Genomic DNA, 22,623 nt, shown 5'->3' with positions numbered 1-22,623 from the left:
TCGCACCCCACCTTGGCTGGTAACCTTTTTTTGCTATCTAAGCAAATATTTTCTGCACTCGGCCAATTTCTGTGCTGAGCAGCGACAGGAAATCGGCCATTGATCAAATCAGTTGGATTGAGTCATTGTTGGCTGTTTCTTTGTGAAGGTGAACGGTCCGGCTGAGTTTGGCAACAGCTGGAAGGCCAATTCAGATGTTTGCAATGCCGACGACGAGTCCAGCGGTGTCCATCCCTGCGTGGAGGTGTTTGGTCAGGAAAGGCCGGGAGATGAAGTCTCTCGCCACCTCATCTTTGTTTTGAGTGACCCTGCAGGTGAGAATGGAAGCATATACTACCCAATTTTGACTCTTGGTCTTTGACTTGGCCCCAGTTTATTGCGTGTGACCGCTGGCCTATATCTTAGCAATAATAGGCCGGATATAATATTACTACACCTCATAAATATTCATGATCAAATTGGAGCGCGTCATTGGCCAATTCCGCCGCGCGTCAATGATACGCGCCTACGTGACGTCATCTCGGTTAGTATCCAGCTCGCTGCCTTGCGGTAGTTTTTTTCTGGTAGCGCCAAAAATTCCCTCTGGAACCTGCCTCGTAGACATGTAGTCTATGACATGTAATCTTTACGGAACTAGTCTGTTGTTGTAATCCTTGTTACAACTGCAGTAAAAACACTTTGTGTTGGCACCGGACTATTTCATACTGTGACGAAGAATTTGAATTGCGCTGAATAAATATGCAAAATCTAGGAAGGCCGTTATTGACAAGGCAGTGAGGCTACTAAAAAGACAGTGAGGCTACTAAATATTTATGAGGTGTAGTAAAACAAATATGGCATTTTTATGCCCCGCGGCGAAGCCGAAGGGGCATACTGTTTCCGCCTTGTCCTTCCGTGGGTGGGTGGGTGGGTGGGTGGGTGGGTGTGTGTGTCCGGACAAATCTTGTCAGCGCGATAACTTGAGAAATACTTTACATATGAACTTCAAATTTGGTTTGTGGATTGTCCTTGGTAATCCTAAGAAGCCTTTTGCATTTGGGGCCGAAAGGTCAAGGGTCAAGGTCACAGTGGCTGAAACAATAGAAATTTTGTCAGCGCGATAACTTGAGAAATACTTTACATATGAACTTCAAATTTGGTTTGTGGATTGTCCTTGGCAATTCTAAGAAGCCTTTTGCATTTGGGGCCAAAAGGTCAAGGGTCAAGGTCACAGTGGCTGAAACAATAGAAATTTTGTCAGCGCGATAACTTGAGAAATACTTTACATATGAACTTCAAATTTGGTTTGTGGATTGTCCTTGGCAATTCTAAGAAGCCTTTTGCATTTGGGGCCAAAAGGTCAAGGGTCAAGGTCACAGTGACTAAAACAAAAGAAATTTTGTCAGCGCGATAACTTGAGAAATACTTTACATATGAACTTCAAATTTGGTTTGTATATTGTTCTTGGTAATCCTAAGAAGCCTATTGCATTTGGGGCCGAAAGGTCAAGGGTCAAGGTCACAGTGGCTGAAACAATAGAAATTTTGTCAGCGCGATAACTTGAGAAATACTTTACATATGAACTTCAAATTTGGTTTGTGGATTGTCCTTGGCAATCCTAAGAAGCCTTTTGCATTTGGGGCCAAAAGGTCAAGGGTCAAGGTCACAGTGGCAAAAACAAAAGAAATTTTGTCAGCGTGATAACTTGAGATATACTTTACATATGAATTTCAAATTTGGTTTGTGGATTGTCCTTGGCAATCCTAAGAAGCCTATCGCATTGGGGGTCGAAAGGTCAAGGGTCAAGGTCACAGTGGCTAAAACAATAGAAATCTTGTATTTATTCTGAGATCATAGGGATTAGGGATTAATTCATATAAAACCTACAGAAGACACTAATGCTGTCAATGAACGTTCCATTTGACCAAGGTACATGTAAGTTGATGTTAGAGTGGTGTTATGTCATGGAAACAGTCATGGTTGCGGGGCATTTGTGTTTGTAAACACACCTGACTTGTTTATTTCTGGAAAAAAGTTGAAATTACTGGTCCCTCAGTGTACGTCAGCTTGACTAGTCAAGCTGATCTACACCTCTGGACCAGTAATTCCCACTACTTCCCTCAAACCATGCTGTATTTGTATACTATTTTTTTAAAGACAAGTACATGAAGTTTATGAGAAATGTGAGACCCATTATGTAGCACCTTTTTTAAGGGGTATACGAGGTGCTGCGGCGCATATTGCAGCCAGTGCCAGAAGTCTCTCACCAGGAAATGTCACCAGGGTGTATAAAAAAAGAGGAAACCCAAATGTAAATGTAAATTATAAAAATCTAATAAATATCTGCAAAAACAATTAAAGATCGTGTGAAACGCCAATGTGTCCTCATTCCAATAATACCTTGATTGTGTGTATGTGGCCACGGATGACTGAGCATTCGTTGTTACTCTGTCCAGGGTCAAAACTTGCATTGTGCCAAGTCCGTGCATAAGTGATCACTCAATACAGATGCCAATTCACAAGTTAACGTGATGTTCCAAATTGCGTTACTGTGAAGTGAAAATTAAAAAAGACAGAACATCAGGCCATTCTTAAGTTGAAATTCAGTCAATGGTACCTTTTGAAACTGCAAAGAATTGTTATAAAATGCAGATGTATGTTTGGGTACACATTTCCAATATCTAAATGTTTACAAGTAATTTTGTCATCATTTTGAAATGAATATTTTTTTTAAAAGGTCCTCTGAGTGAATGCCATGATGTGGTTGATCCAGAGCCTGTCGTAGAGGATGCTCTGTATGACTGGTGTTCCGCCAGACCCGACATGTCCAGCGCCTGTGACGACGTTGCCAGCTATGCTTCACAATGTCAGGAAAGGGGGGTTGAGATCGGTCAATGGAGGTCGCCAGAGGTGTGCCGTAAGTAAAACGTTCACCAACTGGTCTCGCGTATCAAAAAGACTCTTGTGCTGTCATGCGGAGCAAGGACTTTTTGCTTTCAGTTTGTGCAATAACAAAAATTGCTAGATACAAAATGGAGAATTGTAGAATCAGTATGCGGTATGTCCCCCAAAAAGTGTCTGACTATTTTTGAAATAACTACAAAACCATGTAGCACCAAACATAATAATGACTGGAAAGCCAATCTCATAAACTACGTTTAGATGAAAAAATTGCTGAAATTGCTCAATCCGTTCAAAGAATATCACCACTTAAACACAATGACCCTAAAACCTCTTTCATCCAAATATGCGATTTCAACAATCGTCGTCACAATTGTCTTTAAACATCACCAGCGATGAAACCTCAGTTTAAAAGTAAAAAAATATTCAACAAAGTCATTTTGAAGGCCTGCCTTAAAAAAGGGATTTTATAAATCATTTTATTTGCCTAAGCAGGGTTGTTAATAAAAATATTGTGTACTACAGTTGTTGACAGTTGTTGAAACAAGTATTCTGTGTCATTTTCTTTGTTGTTCAAAACAGTCAGAACACACAATACATTGTTTTTTTTGGGGGGGGGGAAATGAAACAGATTTTACGGTCATTGCGTTTAAATTGTGATATTCTTTGAACAGATTGAGCAATTTCAGTAATTTTTTCATCTAAAAGTAGTTTATGAAATTGGCTTTGCAGTTGTTATTATTTTGGTGCTACATATTTTTAAAAATATGAAAAATATTTTTGGGGTTTGGGTTCCACTTTTTTTGACTCGACCTGTATTTGTTCTGCATTGAACTTCCAAAGTGCTGCATCAAAAAAAAAAAAAAAGCAGTGGATGATTTTGTTTTTGTTTTCTGTGTTGCATACTATCCCGTCATCAGCCATGTTGTGTCCAGCCAACTCTGCGTACAACCCATGCATGACCGCGTGTCCCAAGATGTGCGGCGAGGAACAAGGGGAATTCTTTGTGTGTCCGTTGCTGTGTGTGGAGGGCTGTGAATGCGCCGAGGGACGTGTCCTGGATGGTGACGGAAGCTGTGTGCCTGAAGATGAATGCGGGTGCTACTTTGAAGATGTCTATCATATGGTACGTGTTTCCCTGACATTTTATCTTTATGAAACAGGCTTTCCTGTGTCTCTTTTTAAAAAAAATGTCAATTTGTATATTTGGTTTTAATGGGAAAAAAAGGGACGAACCTGTGTTCACAGAAACGGAGTGCCCATCTCTCTTTCATTTAGCGATTGGGCCAGACTCATATGCTGCTGTGGGGGGATCGCCACACCTCCTCCACAACGAGTCTGTTACCTTCCCAGCATTGAATAATGCCGGTACCCATTTAACACCTGGGTTGAGAGGAGTAATTGAGGTAAAGCGCCTTACTCAAGGGCACAACACACATGGCCACTGCGGGGCTCGAACCAACAACCTCATGATCATGAATCCTGTGCTCTACCGTTAGACCACATGTGCCCACTAATGGGAGAAAAACTGCTTTATTCCTCTGAAAGGGCTTTCATTTTTATCACAAATCCATCCGCACTACGAGAGCCAGGTTATCGTTTGGCGGCCAGTAATTCAAACTTTTGGGAAGAAATAATCCATAAATGTTGGCGCATTTTTGTTTGATGTCTCCCTTAGAAGTCAACAACTTTTACATTTCTTGGAGAATTGTAATTCAAACAAAGTAATCTGTTTCTTGGGGAGCTGACAGGGCTAGCGCCGAATTTTTCGCACAGAATGGTCACCGTAAGCACAAGAGAATGTGGTTAACAGAGCCATAAAATTGGGCCCAGTATGTGCATGCATACAGCCGTACGTAGGTGTTAGGTGTAATTGTGGGAACTGACTTAGTGTCCCTTTCTATTGTTTTCCTTTGTTCCTCTTGAAATCTCAAACTCCATACAGTTAGCATTTCCCTTAGGCCAAAAAAAAAAAGTTTCCGGTTTCTGGTATGGAGCTTGCCCCAAAAGTGGTGCGGCGACGCGGCCTTTTTTTTTTTTTTTACCTGTTTTTTTTTTTTTTTTTTTGGCTTCAAATGTCGGCTGATGACTGCAAATGGTGCCCGACTAAACTTAGTGCAAATATATGGGAGTCCAGAGAGGCCACATAAAGCTTATTCTCGATCATAACCCCATCTAAAAACACGTTAAAATTGTGCAGCAGCAGGATTCCAGTCAAACCAGTGAGTTTGGCGGTTTTGAGACATCATCTTGTATTGAAAAAAAACCTTTTTCATTTTGCCGACACGCATGGCTGCGGCGACGCGCGCGCATACCAGAAACCGGAGACTTTTTTTTTTGGCCTTATGGGGTAGATAGACTTTTTAAGACTTCCTTATGGGGTTCCCTATCGTTCAATTGTGTTTACAGCCCCTTAAGGAATCCTGAAAGCTGAACCCAAACCCCAAAATTATATTTCATATTTAAAAAAATATGTTGCACCAAAAATTATATGACTGGGAAGCCAATTTCATAAGGTACTTTTAGATGAAAAAAATTACAGAAATTGGTCAATCCATTGAGAAAATATCACCATTTAAACACAATGATCCTAAAACCTGTCTCGTCCAAAAAAAATGAGATTTCAAGAATCCTCATTGCAATTGTCTTCAAACATCACCAGCGACAAAATCTCAGTTTAAAAGTGAAAAATAGTCAACAGAATCCCTTTGAAGGCCCGTCCTTTAAAAAAGATACATTTTATAAATCATATTGTTTGCCTTACCAGGGTTGTTAATAAAGATACTGTGTACTACAGTTGGTGACAGTTGTTGAAACAAGTATTCTGTGTCATTTTCTTTGTTGTTCCAAACAGTCAAAACACACAATGAATTGCTTTTTTGGACGAGACAGGTTTTAGGGTCATTGTGTTTAAGTGGTGATATTCTTTGAACGGATTGAGAAATTTGAGTTATTTTTTTCATCTAAAAGTAGCTTATGAAATTGGCTTTCCAGTCATTAATTTTGGTGCTACATATTTTTTTAAATATGAAATATATTTCATGGGGTTTGGGTTCCACTTCTTTTGACTCACCCTGTACAATGTGTCCCGCACGCGTCCTTGCACAACGGGTCATGAAGACTGCCGTCAAATGTTCATGCATGTTCTCCACTTGTTTCCCTCTTTTCAGGCGTCTGAGACTTTTCTCAGTGAAGATTGTTCTATGAGTTGCACCTGTGTAAGTGGTGCGGCAAACTGCAATGGCGCTACCTGTGACGCCGCCGAACGGTTCTGTGGTGCGAACGACGAGGGCGTCCATGGCTGCTATTGTAACGCAGATCTTATGGCCGACGGAGACAATTGCGTGGGTAGGTCAACTACAATCTTAGCCCTAACCTACCCAAATCCATCAAAATCCACACTCTGTAGGTTTTCGGCGGATTCAGGATACCTCCATATTGAGCAGTTGGGGGGGACTTTGATGGATTCAGGATCTCACCAGTTTAACTCCTTGGCATGTGTTTGGTGTGTTTCACGAACTGACACCCGGTAGTGCACGCACATCGACACTGACGCGAAATAGGGAGATTTTCGTTTTCACGAACTGACACCCAAGCATGATGCAGCAATGCAAAACAGAGAAAAATGGTTTGAAAGGTTTGACACAAATTTAATCCACCCGCATACTTGTGTGATTACACAAATTTTTTTATTAAAAAGCGTTTTAATTGTTGAAATGAAAATATCAGTGTCAGTTTGTGAAACCAAAAATGTACGGGGTGCGCTCTGAAAGTGCTACACTGTGGAGGATGTCAGTTTGTGAAACCCAAACTATCCCGGTTCTGTAAATGCGCGCGCGTGCAGCGCACTCACGCAATGACAAATTGTATAACATTGTATGACACTACATGTATTTTTAGTATGTGCATTAGCAACGGATTCCCGACCCAAGAATTTGGGCATACATTTTCTTCTTTATTTCCCCTACAAAATGTGGAGTAGCCATCGAGCTAAAACCTCCATCGGTTGTAGTTGTTATGCTCCCTACTTCAGGTTTGGAGCAATTTTGGAGCTTGAAAGAGAAGAAAAAAATTCAAATGGTCCAAATTAGCTTTAAAGCTACAGTCCATCATTTGTAATTTGTGCATTTTGTTCGTTTGAAGCAACAAAAGAGTTCAAAATCTAATGAAGGATACTGAACAACTAACCTGATGAAGTTTCAGCTAAGCTTCAGCTGTACATTCCGAGAAAAACAGCATTCTAAGATCTCAATTTCAAATCAAAAGTTACTGAATCATGTTTTGAATTGTTTTGAATTGCAGCTATACGCGGGGTCGCGCACTGATCCGACGAATTACAACAACCGCGCGCGCGTGTGCGTCGTTCCAATACTTGTGCGCGCTGCGCTGAATAACACAACGAACTACTAATTTAAATTTTCCTACGGTGCTTCTTAAGAATCACTGTTGGAAATGCCTTCTTTCGTTGATTACTTCAAAATGACAGCTTGTCAGAAAGAATAATTTCACAGGGAGTTTAGTCCCCTTACTATCTTTCAACCAAGTATGTTTTTCAACAATAATTACGCCAGTTACTTTTCGGATAGCTGCAAATGATGGACTATAGCTTTAAACAAGTAATCCATTGGCATACGTACCATGTTGTTTCAGATGACCCCTGCGATGCTAATCCTTGTAAGAATGGTGGAAGGTGTATGCATACTGAACTCCACGCCAGCGGATACGAGTGCAAGTGCTTCCGAGGTTTTCAAGGAAGGCATTGCGACGAAGGTAAGTCAGCTGCATCTGTCTTTATCTTTGAGTAAACTTGAAACCTGATTGGTCGATCCATGGCAACCAGCAGGGCCAAAGATCCATAGCGCACTCTGCGCATTGCGCTATTCTTAGATACACGCGCCTTTCCGCACGACATGCATGTGTAATTGGATAACCTCTGAAAAGTTTGTGTACAGCGTGCGTGTTCCATCTTTACTGCGCGTCAAGTTTGCTTGAAGATAAATAAATTTGTTGTCCCGCTCACGCTCGTGGAACATGGAAAATGTAATGCGTCTGTGTCCCACATACCACTCGGCCTTGGGCCTCATGGGCCTTATTCACAAGTCGGCCATATTGAATTGAAAGTGAGGTAAAATCCTAATTTTTGGAACTTGCGAAGTGAAATGAAAGCAAGTTCATTTATGATAAATTGCAGTTTAATGAATAATTTGTAGTTTAACTTTCCCTGAAGTTTAAAGCCATATTTAAAAAAAAAAATGACAGCAAAATATGGCTGCATTGTGCCTGCATAAATAGTCTGGCGCCATCCCATTACACAGTTAACAATTAATGAAATACAATCGGGGAACTCGAACAAAAATGGCCAACTCGTGAATAAGGGCCATGGCATGTGAGTCCCATATACCACTTTGGCCTCTCGGCATGTGGGACACATCATCATCAAGTGGACTCTCGGCCCCGGATTACTCTGCGCTTTGCGCTATTCTTAGATACACGCGCCATTCCGCACGACATGCATGTGTAAGTCGACGCTCGTCGGACTGCATCAAAGGCACGCCACACATATCACGGTCTCCCATGGCCGTCCTGATGGGTCAAAGAGTATACTTAAAGTCCTGAACTGTCAAGCATAGATTGTCCAACTAAGACCGATCAACTGAAGCCGTTCAGCTTCCAGCTAACAAGTTGTCAAACTTTCAGTCGACTTGTAAGTTGACGCTCGTCGGACTGCAACAAAGGCACGCCACACATATCACGGTCTCCCATGGCCGTCCTGATGGGTCAAAGAGTATACTTAAAGTCCTGAACTGTCAAGCATAGATTGTCCAACTAAGACTGATCAACTGAAGCTGTCCAGCTTCCAGCTAACAAGTTGTCAAACTTTCAGGTCCTACTCAACTGGACCAAGCCTACTCTTCACGAGCCCAGGACCTCCACTCTTTGGGGTGACAGATCCTTTACTGCAGCGTCAGCCCGAGTGTGGAACCAACTCCCTCTGGCTATGAAATCATCTCCATCCATCACAACATTTAAGACAAACATAAAATCTCACCTGAACAAACAAGCCTACTCTCACAACACACAATCCTAACTTGACTTTCTCCTCAAGCGCCATGAGTGCCTTTTTTAGGCGGATACCAAAATGTTCTTTTATTATTTTATTATTATTGTTTTCAGTGATGAAACTAAACCTGTTACTTGACTCTGTCTCTCTCCACACACAGTCAAGGGCAATTGCTATGCTCACGGTGACCCCCATTACCGCTCCTTTGACGGTGTCAAATTCAACTACCAAGGGGCTTGCAAGTACCTCCTGGTGAAGCCCTGCGACCCTGGGTTTGGCGCTAACTTCCGCATCATCCAGGAGAACGAGAAAGTGCGGGCGAACGGCAGGGGTCCAGCCGTCACCAAAGCCATCAACGTTGAGCTTGATGAAATAGTATGTTTGGAATAAGAATTATAATTAATAAGTGAAACCACTTTTCGTCTGTAATGTTGAATTCTAACTTTTATTGTCCTGCAGTCAACCCTCAATCTTTCTTTGTGTACATTCAGTACCGCGCAAACACAAATGCTTTCAACTTGTAAGTTGAAAAAAAAATTAAAAAATAATGGTCCATCCCAGAAACTTTCAAAAGTGCTGAGTCTTTGTTAACAAGAACTTGTATGTAACGTGGCAATATCTTAAAAATTGTGACTCTTTACTTGTTTTCTCCATGATGCGTTGCTGTAAAAGAATTCTCCATGGCAACCATTTGCTGGAGGTTGTGTTTTCAGTCACTGCTCTGGAATTTTGACCCCAAAACAAAGTTTTTTTTCACAAGGAGAAGGCAATTACTTGCACGTAGCTGATAACTCCTTTGTAATTGTTGTTTTTTCCATTTGAAATTATTTGCAGATCCCAAATTTATAATCGATGGCCTCGAATGCATGTTTTACCTGTATGCAAATTCCTTCATCTTTTTTTTTTCATTTTTCTGAATTTACTTATCGCCAGGTTTTTGCCCTCAAACGAGGCAAGAAAGTGTTCATCAACGGTGTGGAAGCCAGACCTCCTGTTTCAAATGCCCTCGTTAATATCAAAAGACAAGGCAGATACCTTGTAAGTAACATATCACGGAGGTAGAATATTTTCTTGTATACTCAACTTTTCATTGTTTAACCCCAGTACCTATAATATTGCATGGCTTTGAGGTGGATACCAGAATATATTGCACAAGCCATAACATGAGTAGAGGACGAGTGCAATATATTATAAGATGGAATTTCACGTCGGGGTGATATAAATCAAATAAGGTTTTGCCCTTCACCGACGTTTTTAAACACTGTATACTCAGTGTGTTACCTCCCGAGTTAAAGTTGGAAAAAATCACTCGGGTGGGACTCGAACCCACGGCCTCCTGCTTTCTAGTGCAGATGTCTTACCACTCGACCACCGAGCTAACGAATCCACATAAACTATTATAAGATGGAATTTTGTGTCGGGGTGATATAAATCAAATTAGGTTATATATTATCAAATTAGTGCAATATAGCTATAGACGAGTGCAATGTTACGATCGAGTATAAGCTATATGTGGCCTCTCTGGGCTCCCATATATTTTGCACTCAATTTTAGTCCGGCACCGTTTGCAGTCATCAGCTGACATTTGAAGAAGAAAAAAGTAAAAAAAAATTTTTAAAGCAGCGGCGCACTACTTTTGGGGCAAGCTCCATACCAGAAACCGGAGACTTTTCTTTTGGCCTTAGCTAGTTGGATCACTATATGAGTATTTTACCTCTGTCCAAGTTGCACATGAGGTATGTATTTGGACATTTTTGAGATAGTTGACGATTTTTTAGACTGTTGATCGTTTTTAATCACCCCCTCCCTCTGTCAACTTTGCCAGGAGCTGAGTACTCGCTTTGGTCTGACGTTGCGTTGGGATGGCAAGTATAACGTGGACATCTCCCTGATACCGGACTTCTTCAACAATACCTGCGGCCTTTGCGGCAATTGGAATGGAGATCCTGACGATGAATTTGACGGCGTAAGTCTCGCTTGATTATTTTTTTGTCCGTTAAACGCCTGAATATCTGTCAGTGCCTACATAAGTCACTTTTAACCCTAACTCCCTGGCGTCTTTCACTAGGAACTGGACCAAGTCCATCAAAATCCATCAATCACTGTGCATCCAATACAAAACTGTACATGACATAATGGAATCCACCACTGACGCACTGGTTGACATTCATGGACTTGCTACACATGGCTTTTATCACAATAGCAGTACAGTAAGCTAGGCAAAATCAATCGGATACCCCTAGCACTGCTTCAGGCCATTAGGCCCAAGTCCATCATAATTATATTCCATCAATATTTAGTCACGCCAGGCCTTCTGGACCAAGTCCCCAAAAATCCACCAAAATGGGGGAATGGATTTTGATGGAGTTGGGGTAGTTAGGGTTATTGGCTGAAACCCAATTTAAAAACAACATGGTAGACCCAAGGATGAGCCTTCGTCTAAATAATTGGAGCTCCACTACAATTATTTGCTTGCTACAAAGCCATTTCGTAAAAAAAAAACAATTCAAGTGAAAGAAGGTAGGCAGTTCAGCTGCTGGGTAACCACTCAATGTGTTTTTATAATTCCATACCTGTATCTATTTTGAAGAAAGCACTTTGGGGCCACATTCAGAAGTCCCAAATGACAGGTGGGGGGGGGGGGGGGGGGCACCGCTGTCGCCATACGAACAACTAATTATATTCTGACTGTGTGTTTGTTTGTTTCGTTTCATTCATACGAAACAGAAGATCCTAAAATACAGTCTAAAATAATGTTGTGCAAACCTGACCCGAAACCAACCCGACCCAAAACCCACCCAACTCGAAACCAACCCGACCCGAAACCGACCCGACCCAAAACCAACCCGACCCAAAACCAACCCGACCCAAAACCAACCCGACCCGAGACCAACGCGACCCGAAACCAACCCGACCTGAAACCAACCCGACCCGAAACCAACCCGACCTGAAACCAACCCGACCCAAAACCCACCCGACTCGAAACCAACCCGACCCGAAAACCGACCTGACCCAAAACCAACCCGACCCAAAACCAACCCGACCCAAAACCAACCCGACCCGAGACCAACGCGACCTGAAACCAACCCGACCTGAAACCAACCCGACCCGAAACCAACCCGACCCAAAACCAACCCGACCCAAAACCAACCCGACCCGAGACCAACGCGACCCGAAACCAACCCGACCTGAAACCAACCCGACCCGAAACCAACCCGACCTGAAACCAACCCGACCCAAAACCCACCCGACTCGAAACCAACCCGACCCGAAAACCGACCTGACCCAAAACCAACCCGACCCAAAACCAACCCGACCCAAAACCAACCCGACCCGAGACCAACGCGACCTGAAACCAACCCGACCTGAAACCAACCCGACCCGAAACCAACCCGACCCAAAACCAACCCGACCCAAAACCAACCCGACCCGAGACCAACGCGACCCGAAACCAACCCGACCTGAAACCAACTCGACCCGAAACCAACCCGACCTGAAACCAACCCGACCCAAAACCCACCCGACTCGAAACCAACCCGACCCGAAAACCAACCCGACCCGAAAACCGACCTGACCCAAAACCAACCCGACCCAAAACCAACCCGACCCAAAACCAACCCGACCCGAGACCAACGCGACCTGAAACCAACCCGACCCGAAACCAACCCGACCCGAAACCAACCCGACCAAAAACCAACCCGACCCAAAACCAACCCGACCCAAAACCAACCCGACCCGAGACCAATGCGACCCGAAACCAACCCGACCTGAAACCAACCCGACCCGAAACCAACCCGACCCGAAACCAACCCGACCTGAAACCAACCCGACCCAAAACCCACCCGACTCGAAACCAACCCGACCCGAAAACCGACCTGACCCAAAACCAACCCGACCCAAAACCAACCCGACCCAAAACCAACCCGACCCGAGACCAACGCGACCTGAAACCAACCCGACCTGAAACCAACCCGACCCGAAACCAACCCGACCCAAAACCAACCCGACCCAAAACCAACCCGACCCGAGACCAACGCGACCCGAAACCAACCCGACCTGAAACCAACCCGACCCGAAACCAACCCGACCTGAAACCAACCCGACCCAAAACCCACCCGACTCGAAACCAACCCGACCCGAAAACCGACCTGACCCAAAACCAACCCGACCCAAAACCAACCCGACCCAAAACCAACCCGACCCGAGACCAACGCGACCTGAAACCAACCCGACCCGAAACCAACCCGACCCGAAACCAACCCGACCAAAAACCAACCCGACCAAAAACCAACCCGACCCGAGACCAACCCGACCCGAAACCAACCCGACCCAAAACCAACCCGATCCGAGACCAACCAGACCCGAAACCAACCCTACCCAAAACCAACCTGACCCAAGACCAACCCGACCCGAAACCAACCTGACCCAAAACCAACCCGACCCGAAACCAACCCGACCCGAAACCAACCCGACCCGAAACCAACTCGACCCGAAACCAACCTGACCCAAGACCAACCCGACCCGAAACCAACCTGACCCAAGACCAACCCGACCCGAAACCAACCCGACCCGAAACCAACCCGATCCGAGACCAACCAGACCCGAAACCAACCCTACCCAAAACCAACCTGACCCAAGACCAACCCGACCCGAAACCAACCTGACCCAAAACCAACCCGACCCGAAACCAACCCGACCCGACCCGAAACAACCCGACCCAAAACCAACCCGACCCAAAACCAACCTGACCCAAGACCAACCCGACCCGAAACCAACCTGACCCAAGACCAACCCGACCCGAAACCAACCCGATCCGAAACCAACCCAACCCGAAACCAACCCGACCCGAAACCAACCTGACCCAAGACCAACCCGACCCGAAACCAACCTGACCCAAAACCAACCCGACCCGAAACCAACCCGACCCGAAACCAACCCGACCCGAAACCAACCCGACTCGAAACCGACTTTGGGTCAGATCAGGTCGTTTTTTGTTTGTTTATCATTTCAGTCGGGTCGGGTCGGTTTTGGTTTTACATTTGCGATTTTCGGGTCGGGTCGGGTGGGTTAAGCTATCTTGTGAAAAACCCGAAATAAACCGAAATAAACCCCCCAAAACAAAACGAAACAGAAATTCATGCGGTGCGGTATTATTGTAGAGTTACTATGCCCGATACGAGCAACGTCAACCCCAACGCGCAAACGTACATGTGGTTTACGGTCTTCATGCAAGATATTATTCTCTCTTTTTTTTTGGTGCCGGTTCGGTTTTGGGTCAGTTCAGGTCAGTCTTACTTGAATTTTTGTTGTGTTGGGTCAGGTCGGGTCGGATTTGGGGAGTTCATATTGGTTTCGGTCCGGTTTGGTTTTGGTCGACCCGACCTGATGCACAACCGTAGTCTAAAGATGAAATGATGTAAGATGATACTGGACACAGCAATTAATAAGAATGTGCCGAAACCCTACACGTGAGTGTCAGGCCCCATCGGCAATGAATGCCCCTCCTGGTGTGGCCCCCCTTCCTTTACAGCCGTTGAAGCAAGTACTTGGGCCCAGAGTCCATATTTCAGACAATTTGCTACAATATCGGACTGAGTCCGTCACTGCCAGCCAAATGATTTGCACGTTCTTCATGTCCTTGTTCCAGTTTGATAGTCAGGAAGCCTATGGCAACAGCTGGGCAGTAGAGGGCCAGGAATGTGTATCGGATGAGGAGCCTACTCCGTTCGTGTGCAACCCCAACCCAGCTGTGCAAGGGCTTGCTGAACGAGTTTGCGGTATCGTTCGCACAGGTACAGTGTGATCATGTCTTGTACTCCATTAATTACAAGTTTCATTTCAGCTGAAGCAGATGCTCTAAACAGTTTTTGCTCTGTTATTTTAGTGAAAAGTAATTTGTGATACGATCAGGCTAAATGAGTCGTTTGTTGACCCTGGCCATTTTTTTTTTACAGATTTAAAAAGTGCACAATTTCAGCATTACTGCTGTGAAAACCACATGCTGATACCATCTTTAGTTCAAAAATTATGGAAGTCGGAACACCAAGAAATGTGATGAAGTGATGTGATGAAGTGGCCCTATTTTGGAACCCTGATGAGAGTTGTAGATAACATTGGAAGATTTTTTCGAATAGGAAATACAGACATACAGAAGTTATTGATGACACTGGTATTTGTTTTGTTTTGTTCAGATGCATTCAGCTCCTGTGCAAGCCTTGATCTTGCAGACGCTTTCTTCGAAGATTGCGTGTTTGACTTGTGCACTACCTTCCCTGATTACACCAACTTCTGTTCGAGTGTCTCACTCTACGCAGACGTCTGCCAAGAATCGGGATTCCAAGTTGGCGTGTGGAGGAGTCCACAACTCTGCCGTGAGTGCCTGTTGATTTGATGTGATTGGATTCAATTTGATTTATTTCCAAAGTTCATAATTATTATTATAAACTAGACATATGTTTGTGGCAAACATAGGGCTGTTTCGGCATTATGATTTTTTATTATACGTCCCTGACTATGCGCATGCATGAACATAAAATCTGTCAAAGTTAGCTGAAAATCGGCTAAAACGGTCACTATGATGTGGACAGGATTTGACCTCGGCAACACGTGCTCTGCAGGCTGACTGACATACATGTACGATGTATGTGCGTAACGTACGTGTATGTACATATAGACGTTCTGTGCATGTTTTAGAGCAGAGGTATTGTCAACCTGAAGTTTTAAGCGTGCGCAGGGCATGTCCGAGTTCGCTTATTGCCTCGAAGCTTTCAAATGTTTTAGACCTACCCTTAAATCGACAATTAAAGTAAAAACTAACATAAAAACTGCCATGGTTGATTTTTCAGGAATTTTCAAATGAAAAAGGGTCTTTTTATTATAACTTCCGGTCTGATGACGTCATTCGACTAAAACTTCGCACACGTCCTAAGTGGGTCAAGGTCATCATATACACCAATATTTAGGCGATTCCGACAAACTTCGCCACAGACATCTATTCAAAATACATTTTTGCAAATTTTCAACCTGTCGCTAGAGGGTGCTCGAAGATTGCATGACGTCATTGGTAGATGATTTGAGGAATAGTTTTAGCCAAAAGACTAACACCGTTAAAAGCAAGTTCATATCTATTACCATTTTAAAATAATAAGCCACTTCCGGTTTTGGCCTTTTTCGACCGGAAGCAAGGGTCACGTGATTTCATGCACACTGAATGAAATAAAAACCTCAACCTACTTTACCTTTTGCCGGTAACAGAATGCTGCGGACACGTATGGTTGATTTCTTATGCATTTTTAAATATTAAAAGTGTCACAATTTAATTGCCTATAAATACACACCGGATGATGTCATCATGACGTCATCATTACAAAATGTTGTTTGAATTAGGGTCTCTGCTTGGACAAAGATTGGTGCAAATGAATTACTGGCAAAGTGTCAAAAATGCCCTTTGAAAATCGACAATTTTTTTTTTATTTCTGTGTACAAAGTCTATGGAAAAAATTAAATATTCAAAATTCTATAATAAATTAGTCGATGACGTCACCATGACGTCAATCTTCGGGGCACATCTTCAGATGCTGGTCTAAGTGTGTGCCGAGTATAAAGTCAATCGGATTGATTTTAGTGCCCAAAGTGCCTTCCACTGTAAAAACGTGTACAAATGCTATGGGGCATGGCTGAAAAAGAAGAAAAAAAATAAAAGAAAAAAAGAAAAATCTTAACGAAAACAAAGGCTGTTTCGGCAAAAGTGCCGAAACAGCCAATGAAAAAAAAAGGAGCATACAGTTATCAGGTGATGAATGGTTGAGGCTGGCTGAAAGTGGCCAGGCCCCCAATTTTTTTTTCCCAAACGACCCAAGCAAATGGAGTGTATGCTATGAGGTTTTGGACTTTACTTCCCTAAAAACATGAGAAAAAATATATAAAAGAAAAAAAAATATAAATTCGAACCTACTGAAATTCGGACTTTATTTCCCTTTTAAAAAAATCCTCCAAAGTCGCAAATTAGAAAAGAAAAACAAATTGGAAAAATGTGGTTTCGAACTCCGACCCTCCGATCTCAAACCCATGGCATTATCCACGAATAAACAATTCAGCCTGAATTTAACAAAAGAAGAAAAATAGTTTGACTTTGGTAAATGGTTAAAAATGGTGAAAATGGTTAATTATTATGAATGAGTACAGAAATAATAGTATTACCATGCATTAATTATTACTGTCGACATGTTTTTGATGAAATGGTTGAATTTGGAAGTAATTGGTAATAAAGTAGGTGGAAATAAAACATGCACTTGTCTTATTTCAAATGTTTGTGTTCAAACCATCAGTTGGTAACATCAGCTCATGTCTCCAATATTCCTCTCCTTGTCCGTTCCTTGCTTCAATGGCGCTTTGTTTCTCTCTTGTTACAGCGTTTGAATGCCCAGAGAATTCTCACTACAGTGCCTGTACATCACCCTGCCCCATTACCTGCTCAGAGAGTCAACCTATGCCATGCCCGACAATCCCCTGTATAGAGGCGTGTGAGTGTGACGAGGGTTACATACCCAACGGAGACCAGTGTGTCCAGGAATCGCAATGTGGCTGTCTGGATCGCTTTTACCGCGAGGTGAGTGGGCAGACTTACGGGGCATATTCCAAACCCTGTTCTCGTGTTGAATGCACCCGAGAACGGAGTTTCGAATGATGAGATCCAACACGCAAACGGTGTTTTCAAGCAGGTTTTTTCACTCCCCGCTTATTGGGAGTGAATGAAGAATATCAAGGACAAAGAATTCACTGTACAGGGTGTTTCAATAAAAAGGAAACCCAACTTTGAAGAACCAGTATGGACAGACTAAATGTTTACTGGCTATAAAACTGCTATCATCTGAACGCGTAATCTCTATGCTTTTTAATGATACCTTGTTTACATTTCCAGGGTCATGCATCACTGAGCGCCACTGTCATGAGATTTGGATGCAAAATTGCAGTTGGTTCACTTTCATGTCAAACACAATAGGCATGATGTGCATGAGAATATTAAAGTATTCAAGAAGAAGACAAGAGTGCATAAAAAAAAACAACCAAAAAACAAGTCGGGTTGGTTTCAAAACTGGATTTTATTGTTCGTCATGAATTTCTCGTTTTGACCAAGCCACGTTCAAAACAATGTGCCATTTTCCCGAGGATTAAAATTCAAGCCATTTCACAGACATTTTCGTAACAATAGGCACACGGTGCCCAGTGGGTTTTTTTCATGAAAGTGAACCAACTGCATTTTTGCATCCAGTTTTCAAGACAATGATGCTCACCGATGCATGACTCGGAAAACCTAAACAAAGTATCATTGAAAAGATTACGCTTTCAGACGATACCTGTTTTATAGCCAGTAAACATATCGTCTGTCCATACTCATTCTTTGAAGTTGGGTTTCCTTTTTTTTGAAACACCCTGTATATAGAATGTGTCATTGTTTTTTTTTTGCACAGTGAAATTTTTCTTGAGGAACAGACTAATCTGACGAACAAAAGTAGAAGCCATTTTGGAGATGGCATTGTTGTGCGCTTTCTTGAAAATCACGCATTCTTAAGAATGCGCATGCACATTCTTATGATTGTGCAACTGGATCCTTGCGCAATCTTCGCAAAAAATAACTCTTCCAGATTGAGCGCACATTCTTAAGAATGCGCGACAAGATAACGGTCTTGTCGATGCCGAGCACCGGCTGCGCTTGGCAAGTCTAGCTGAATCCTCGTTCACTGATTCTTAATAATTATACTGTTGCAACGCAAGGCACTGAAAAGTAGAGTGGATATGAAAAGTATACGCGTATTGGGGGGGGGGGACCGGGGAAAAAATAAGAGACATAATAATAGTGTATTGGAAAGAATTCTGATTTTTGGGATAATAAAAGCGGGGGGTGGGGGGGGGGTGGAATGAAGAATGTGAAGAATGAGAATGAATACTGTGACATCCCATAGTGCTAATGCTATTTCCCATTTAAATTGCCACCAATTCATTGTTCACACCCCCACCATTACGTCGCAGAGCTGGATTCTATCTAGTCAAAAGAGCAATTTTGGCAGCTTCTGGACATCTTTTTTTTTTTCGTGGCACGCATATGATACATACAGGGACTTGTAACTTGTCTAGCCTAAACAAAGCACTTCCCAGACTAGTTCCCAGTCCTCCGTTATTACAAAACTTCCCATAAGTAGGCAGGAAAAAGCAATAATAACAGGTTTAGTTTGATACCAATTATCGTAGTTATACGAGTACAGAAGCATAGAACATTTTCTTTCCTCTTTATATGAATTGTTTCCCTTTTAACCGCTATACATTTCATTTAACATAATTATGTCGTGCAATGTTTGTCAAGATTGCGCAAACTTCATAAATTGTGCACGTGATATTCCCACGCAATCTTAAGAATGAGCGCTCATTCTTAAGAACGTGTGCTCATTCTTAAGAATGCGCGCTCATTCTTAAGAATGCGCGCGCATTCTTAAGATTGCGTGATTTTCAAGAATGGGCACAACAGCATCACGTTCGCACTCATGCCGCACGTGCTCTTAAAGACAAGGCGAGTGCGCATTTTGGTAACCCTCTTGGTTGGAGGAGCACAGAATGCGAGAGTACTGCCTGAGCGCGACTTGTGCTAGCCTGGTGCTAGGGATTGATCTATAGGGAAAGATGCTAGCCAAAAAAGGCCTTGGGATTTATAATAAAATTATGGATTGCTGTAAGGTTTGACACTCGGCGTCGTTTTCCTGTTTTCCGAAGCCTGGGGAGAGCTATGCTAATGATGACTGTACGCAGATATATACATGCAACGGACGAGGTAGTCTCTCTAGTGCCGCTCAGGAGTGCCATACCAACGCAACATGTGGAGCAAGAGACGGCGTCCATGGCTGCCACTGTAATGAAGGCTACTATGGAGATGGATACATGTGTCAACGTAAGCCAATAGTCCTTGCATCGTGATTTTTCTATGTTCTTTCGAAAGTAGGTATACGAGCAGATCGTGCTATACCCATATGGGAGAAGACAACTTCATTTGTAGGCATGGCTCAATGGTATTCATTGAGCAGTATGACATTTGTTGTAGGGGCAGAGATGTAGTCACAAGTCCAGTCACAAGTCCAGTCACAAGTAATCACAAGTCCAGTCACAAGTCCAGTCACAAGTCCAGTCACAAGTCCAGTCATAAGTCCATTCACAAGTCAATTCACAAGTCCAGTCACAAGTCCATTCACAAGTCCATTCACAAGTCCAGTCACAAGTCCAGTCACAAGTCCATTCACAAGTCCATTCACAAGTCCATTCACAAGTCCAGTCACAAGTCCAGTCACAAGTCCAGTCACAAGTCCAGTCACAAGTCCAGTCACAAGTCCAGTCACAAGTCCAGTCACAAGTCCAGTCACAAGTCCAGTCACAAGTCCAGTCACAAGTCCAGTCACAAGTCCAGTCACAAGTCCAGTCACAAGTCCAGTCACAAGTCCAGTCACAAGTCCAGTCACAAGTCCAGTCACAAGTCCAGTCACAAGTCCAGTCACAAGTCCAGTCACAAGTACAGTTACAAGTCCAGTCACAAGTCCAGACACAAGCCCAGTCACAAGTCCAGTCACAAGTAATCACAAGTCCAGTCACAAGTCCGGTCACAAGTCCGGTCACAAGTCCAGTCACAAGTCCAGTCACAAGTCCAGTCACAAGTAATCACAAGTCCAGTCACAAGTCCGGTCACAAGTCCGGTCACAAGTCCAGTCACAAGTCCAGTCACAAGTCCAGTCACAAGTCCAGTCACAAGTCCAGTCACAAGTAATCACAAGTCCAGTCACAAGTCCGGTCACAAGTCCGGTCACAAGTCCAGTCACAAGTCCAGTCACAAGTCCAGTCACAAGTAGTCACAAGTTCAGTCACAAGTTCAGTCACAAGTACAGTTACAAGTATAATCACAAGTCCAGTCACAAGTCCACCGGTCTGCAGACATAATGAGCATGCATCAGCCTTTGCGAATGGCTAAACGTTTAAATATTTCAAAATTTCCTTAAATATTTGCTAAACGTTTATATTGCAGAGGATCCATGCCATACAGGGGAGGATCACTGTTCAGGCAACGGCCGATGTGTCAGTAACGGGGAAGGAGATTTCCATTGCGTGTGTCGGCGCGGCTGGTCAGGAGATTATTGTGATATGGGTGAGTAACAAAACGCAGAGCATGCGAGTTGACCTCTTAAACCTGCGAGATTTTCCAAGAATGCAGCCCATCCTGGCACTAAATTTAATTGTGCACCATTTGCAGTCATCAGCCGCCATTTGAAGAAAAAAAATGTAAAAAAAAAATAAATAAAGCCGCGTCACCGCACCACTTTTGGGGCAAACTCCATACCAGAAACCAAAGACTTTTTTTTTTGGCCATAGATAGAGAAGTAGACCAATTTGTATAAAATGGGAGATGAAATTGTCGTTGAAGTACACACTAAACCCGTTTGAGTTTCCAGCTGCGTGTTCCCTTCTAAAAGTAATGTTCAGTCTGTTCCGTGCCGATATTGCTTATCAGGCCGGCATGTTTTTCTGGTTTCCATGCCATGGAACAACTGAGAATATTTCTGTTCCCCCTGGATGGGATGCCATTCCGATGTAGGTTAATCCCTAGCTAATGCCAGTACCCTTTTACACTCCTGGGTGGAAGAAGGCAAGTGGGGGTGAAGTGGCTTGCCCAAGGACACAACTTATGGCTAGCGCCAGGATTCGAACCCCTGACCCTCTGATCATGAGTCCCAAATCCTAACCAGTCGCCTTGTGTTTCCTTTTAGGCTCGGCTGTCTGTTCTGGTCATGGGGATCCGCACTACACCACCTTTGACGGGCGTCGGTTTGACTTCCAAGGGGACTGTCAGTACACTGTGCTCAGGATTGTCTTGAAGGATATCAACCTGGCCGTGGAGGTGGTCGCAGATAACGAGCGTTACAGCATGAACAGTCGAGTTTCCCTGACAAGGGAGCTGCATGTTACTGTTGGGGGACAGGTAAGGGAATAAGAATTAACTCGCCTAAAAGTTGTTATAAGTCAGGCCCGTACGCTGGGATCGAAAGATGAAATAAATTTTTTAAAAAGCCAAAACGTGGTCACATTGTTGCACTGATAAAGTTTCTGCTCAAAGAGTCAGAGGAAAGTGGCCAGGAAATGCCTCAGATTGCACCACAGAGCATCTAGCATCTAATACTTTTCGGGGCCCTTGAGCGTTCACTGCTCCCCACGCCGTAAGGGCTTCATGCTACGCACTCTCCTATATAAAATTCCACTTTGGGATTTGAAGAACCCTCCCCCGACTTCTTAGTCTGGGGTCAGGGTAACCTTGCAAATTATTATCAAAAACTTGGATTAAAGATCGTACTGGTACTAAACACCCTGTGAAATTATTCAATCGGGCTTGTTGTCATTTCGAAGAAATTCAGAAATGTAGGTGACTTCCAACGATCAGCCGATTGACTGACTTTTGGAATAAAGAGAGTTATATTAACAAAATCATATTTTGTGATCGAAAGGTTGTGCATGGTTTTTCACTGTTTTCTCAAAGAGTGTAATATCCACTGAGCTGAAATTTCGGAATAGGCCTTGAACATTCTTCTTTGGATTTTGAGTGGTGTTATTATTACTGGAAACAAACAAAATGCATGTAAAACTGTGCCTTTTAGCAA

The 22,623-nt window shown here is 43.4% G+C and overlaps 1 protein-coding gene across 1 annotated transcript in view; it reads left to right on the top strand.

Annotated features, from left to right (window-relative positions):
• Nucleotides 1–22,623, top strand: part of LOC119727754 (IgGFc-binding protein-like) — a 150,493-nt gene that overhangs the window by 37,071 nt on the left and 90,799 nt on the right. The window contains 14 exon segments of the mRNA XM_038199799.1: nt 149–314; nt 2,717–2,896; nt 3,801–4,006; nt 6,051–6,228; nt 7,531–7,650; nt 9,102–9,316; nt 9,875–9,979; nt 10,767–10,907; nt 14,589–14,733; nt 15,133–15,312; nt 17,353–17,549; nt 19,706–19,880; nt 21,000–21,119; nt 21,739–21,950. Of these exon segments, the coding sequence (XP_038055727.1) occupies nt 149–314; nt 2,717–2,896; nt 3,801–4,006; nt 6,051–6,228; nt 7,531–7,650; nt 9,102–9,316; nt 9,875–9,979; nt 10,767–10,907; nt 14,589–14,733; nt 15,133–15,312; nt 17,353–17,549; nt 19,706–19,880; nt 21,000–21,119; nt 21,739–21,950 (2,340 nt within the window).

This window comes from Patiria miniata, unplaced genomic scaffold, assembly GCF_015706575.1.
Source record: "Patiria miniata isolate m_02_andy unplaced genomic scaffold, ASM1570657v1 HiC_scaffold_20, whole genome shotgun sequence".
Taxonomy (NCBI): domain Eukaryota; kingdom Metazoa; phylum Echinodermata; class Asteroidea; order Valvatida; family Asterinidae; genus Patiria; species Patiria miniata.
This window is presented reverse-complemented; position numbering and strand designations above follow the sequence as displayed.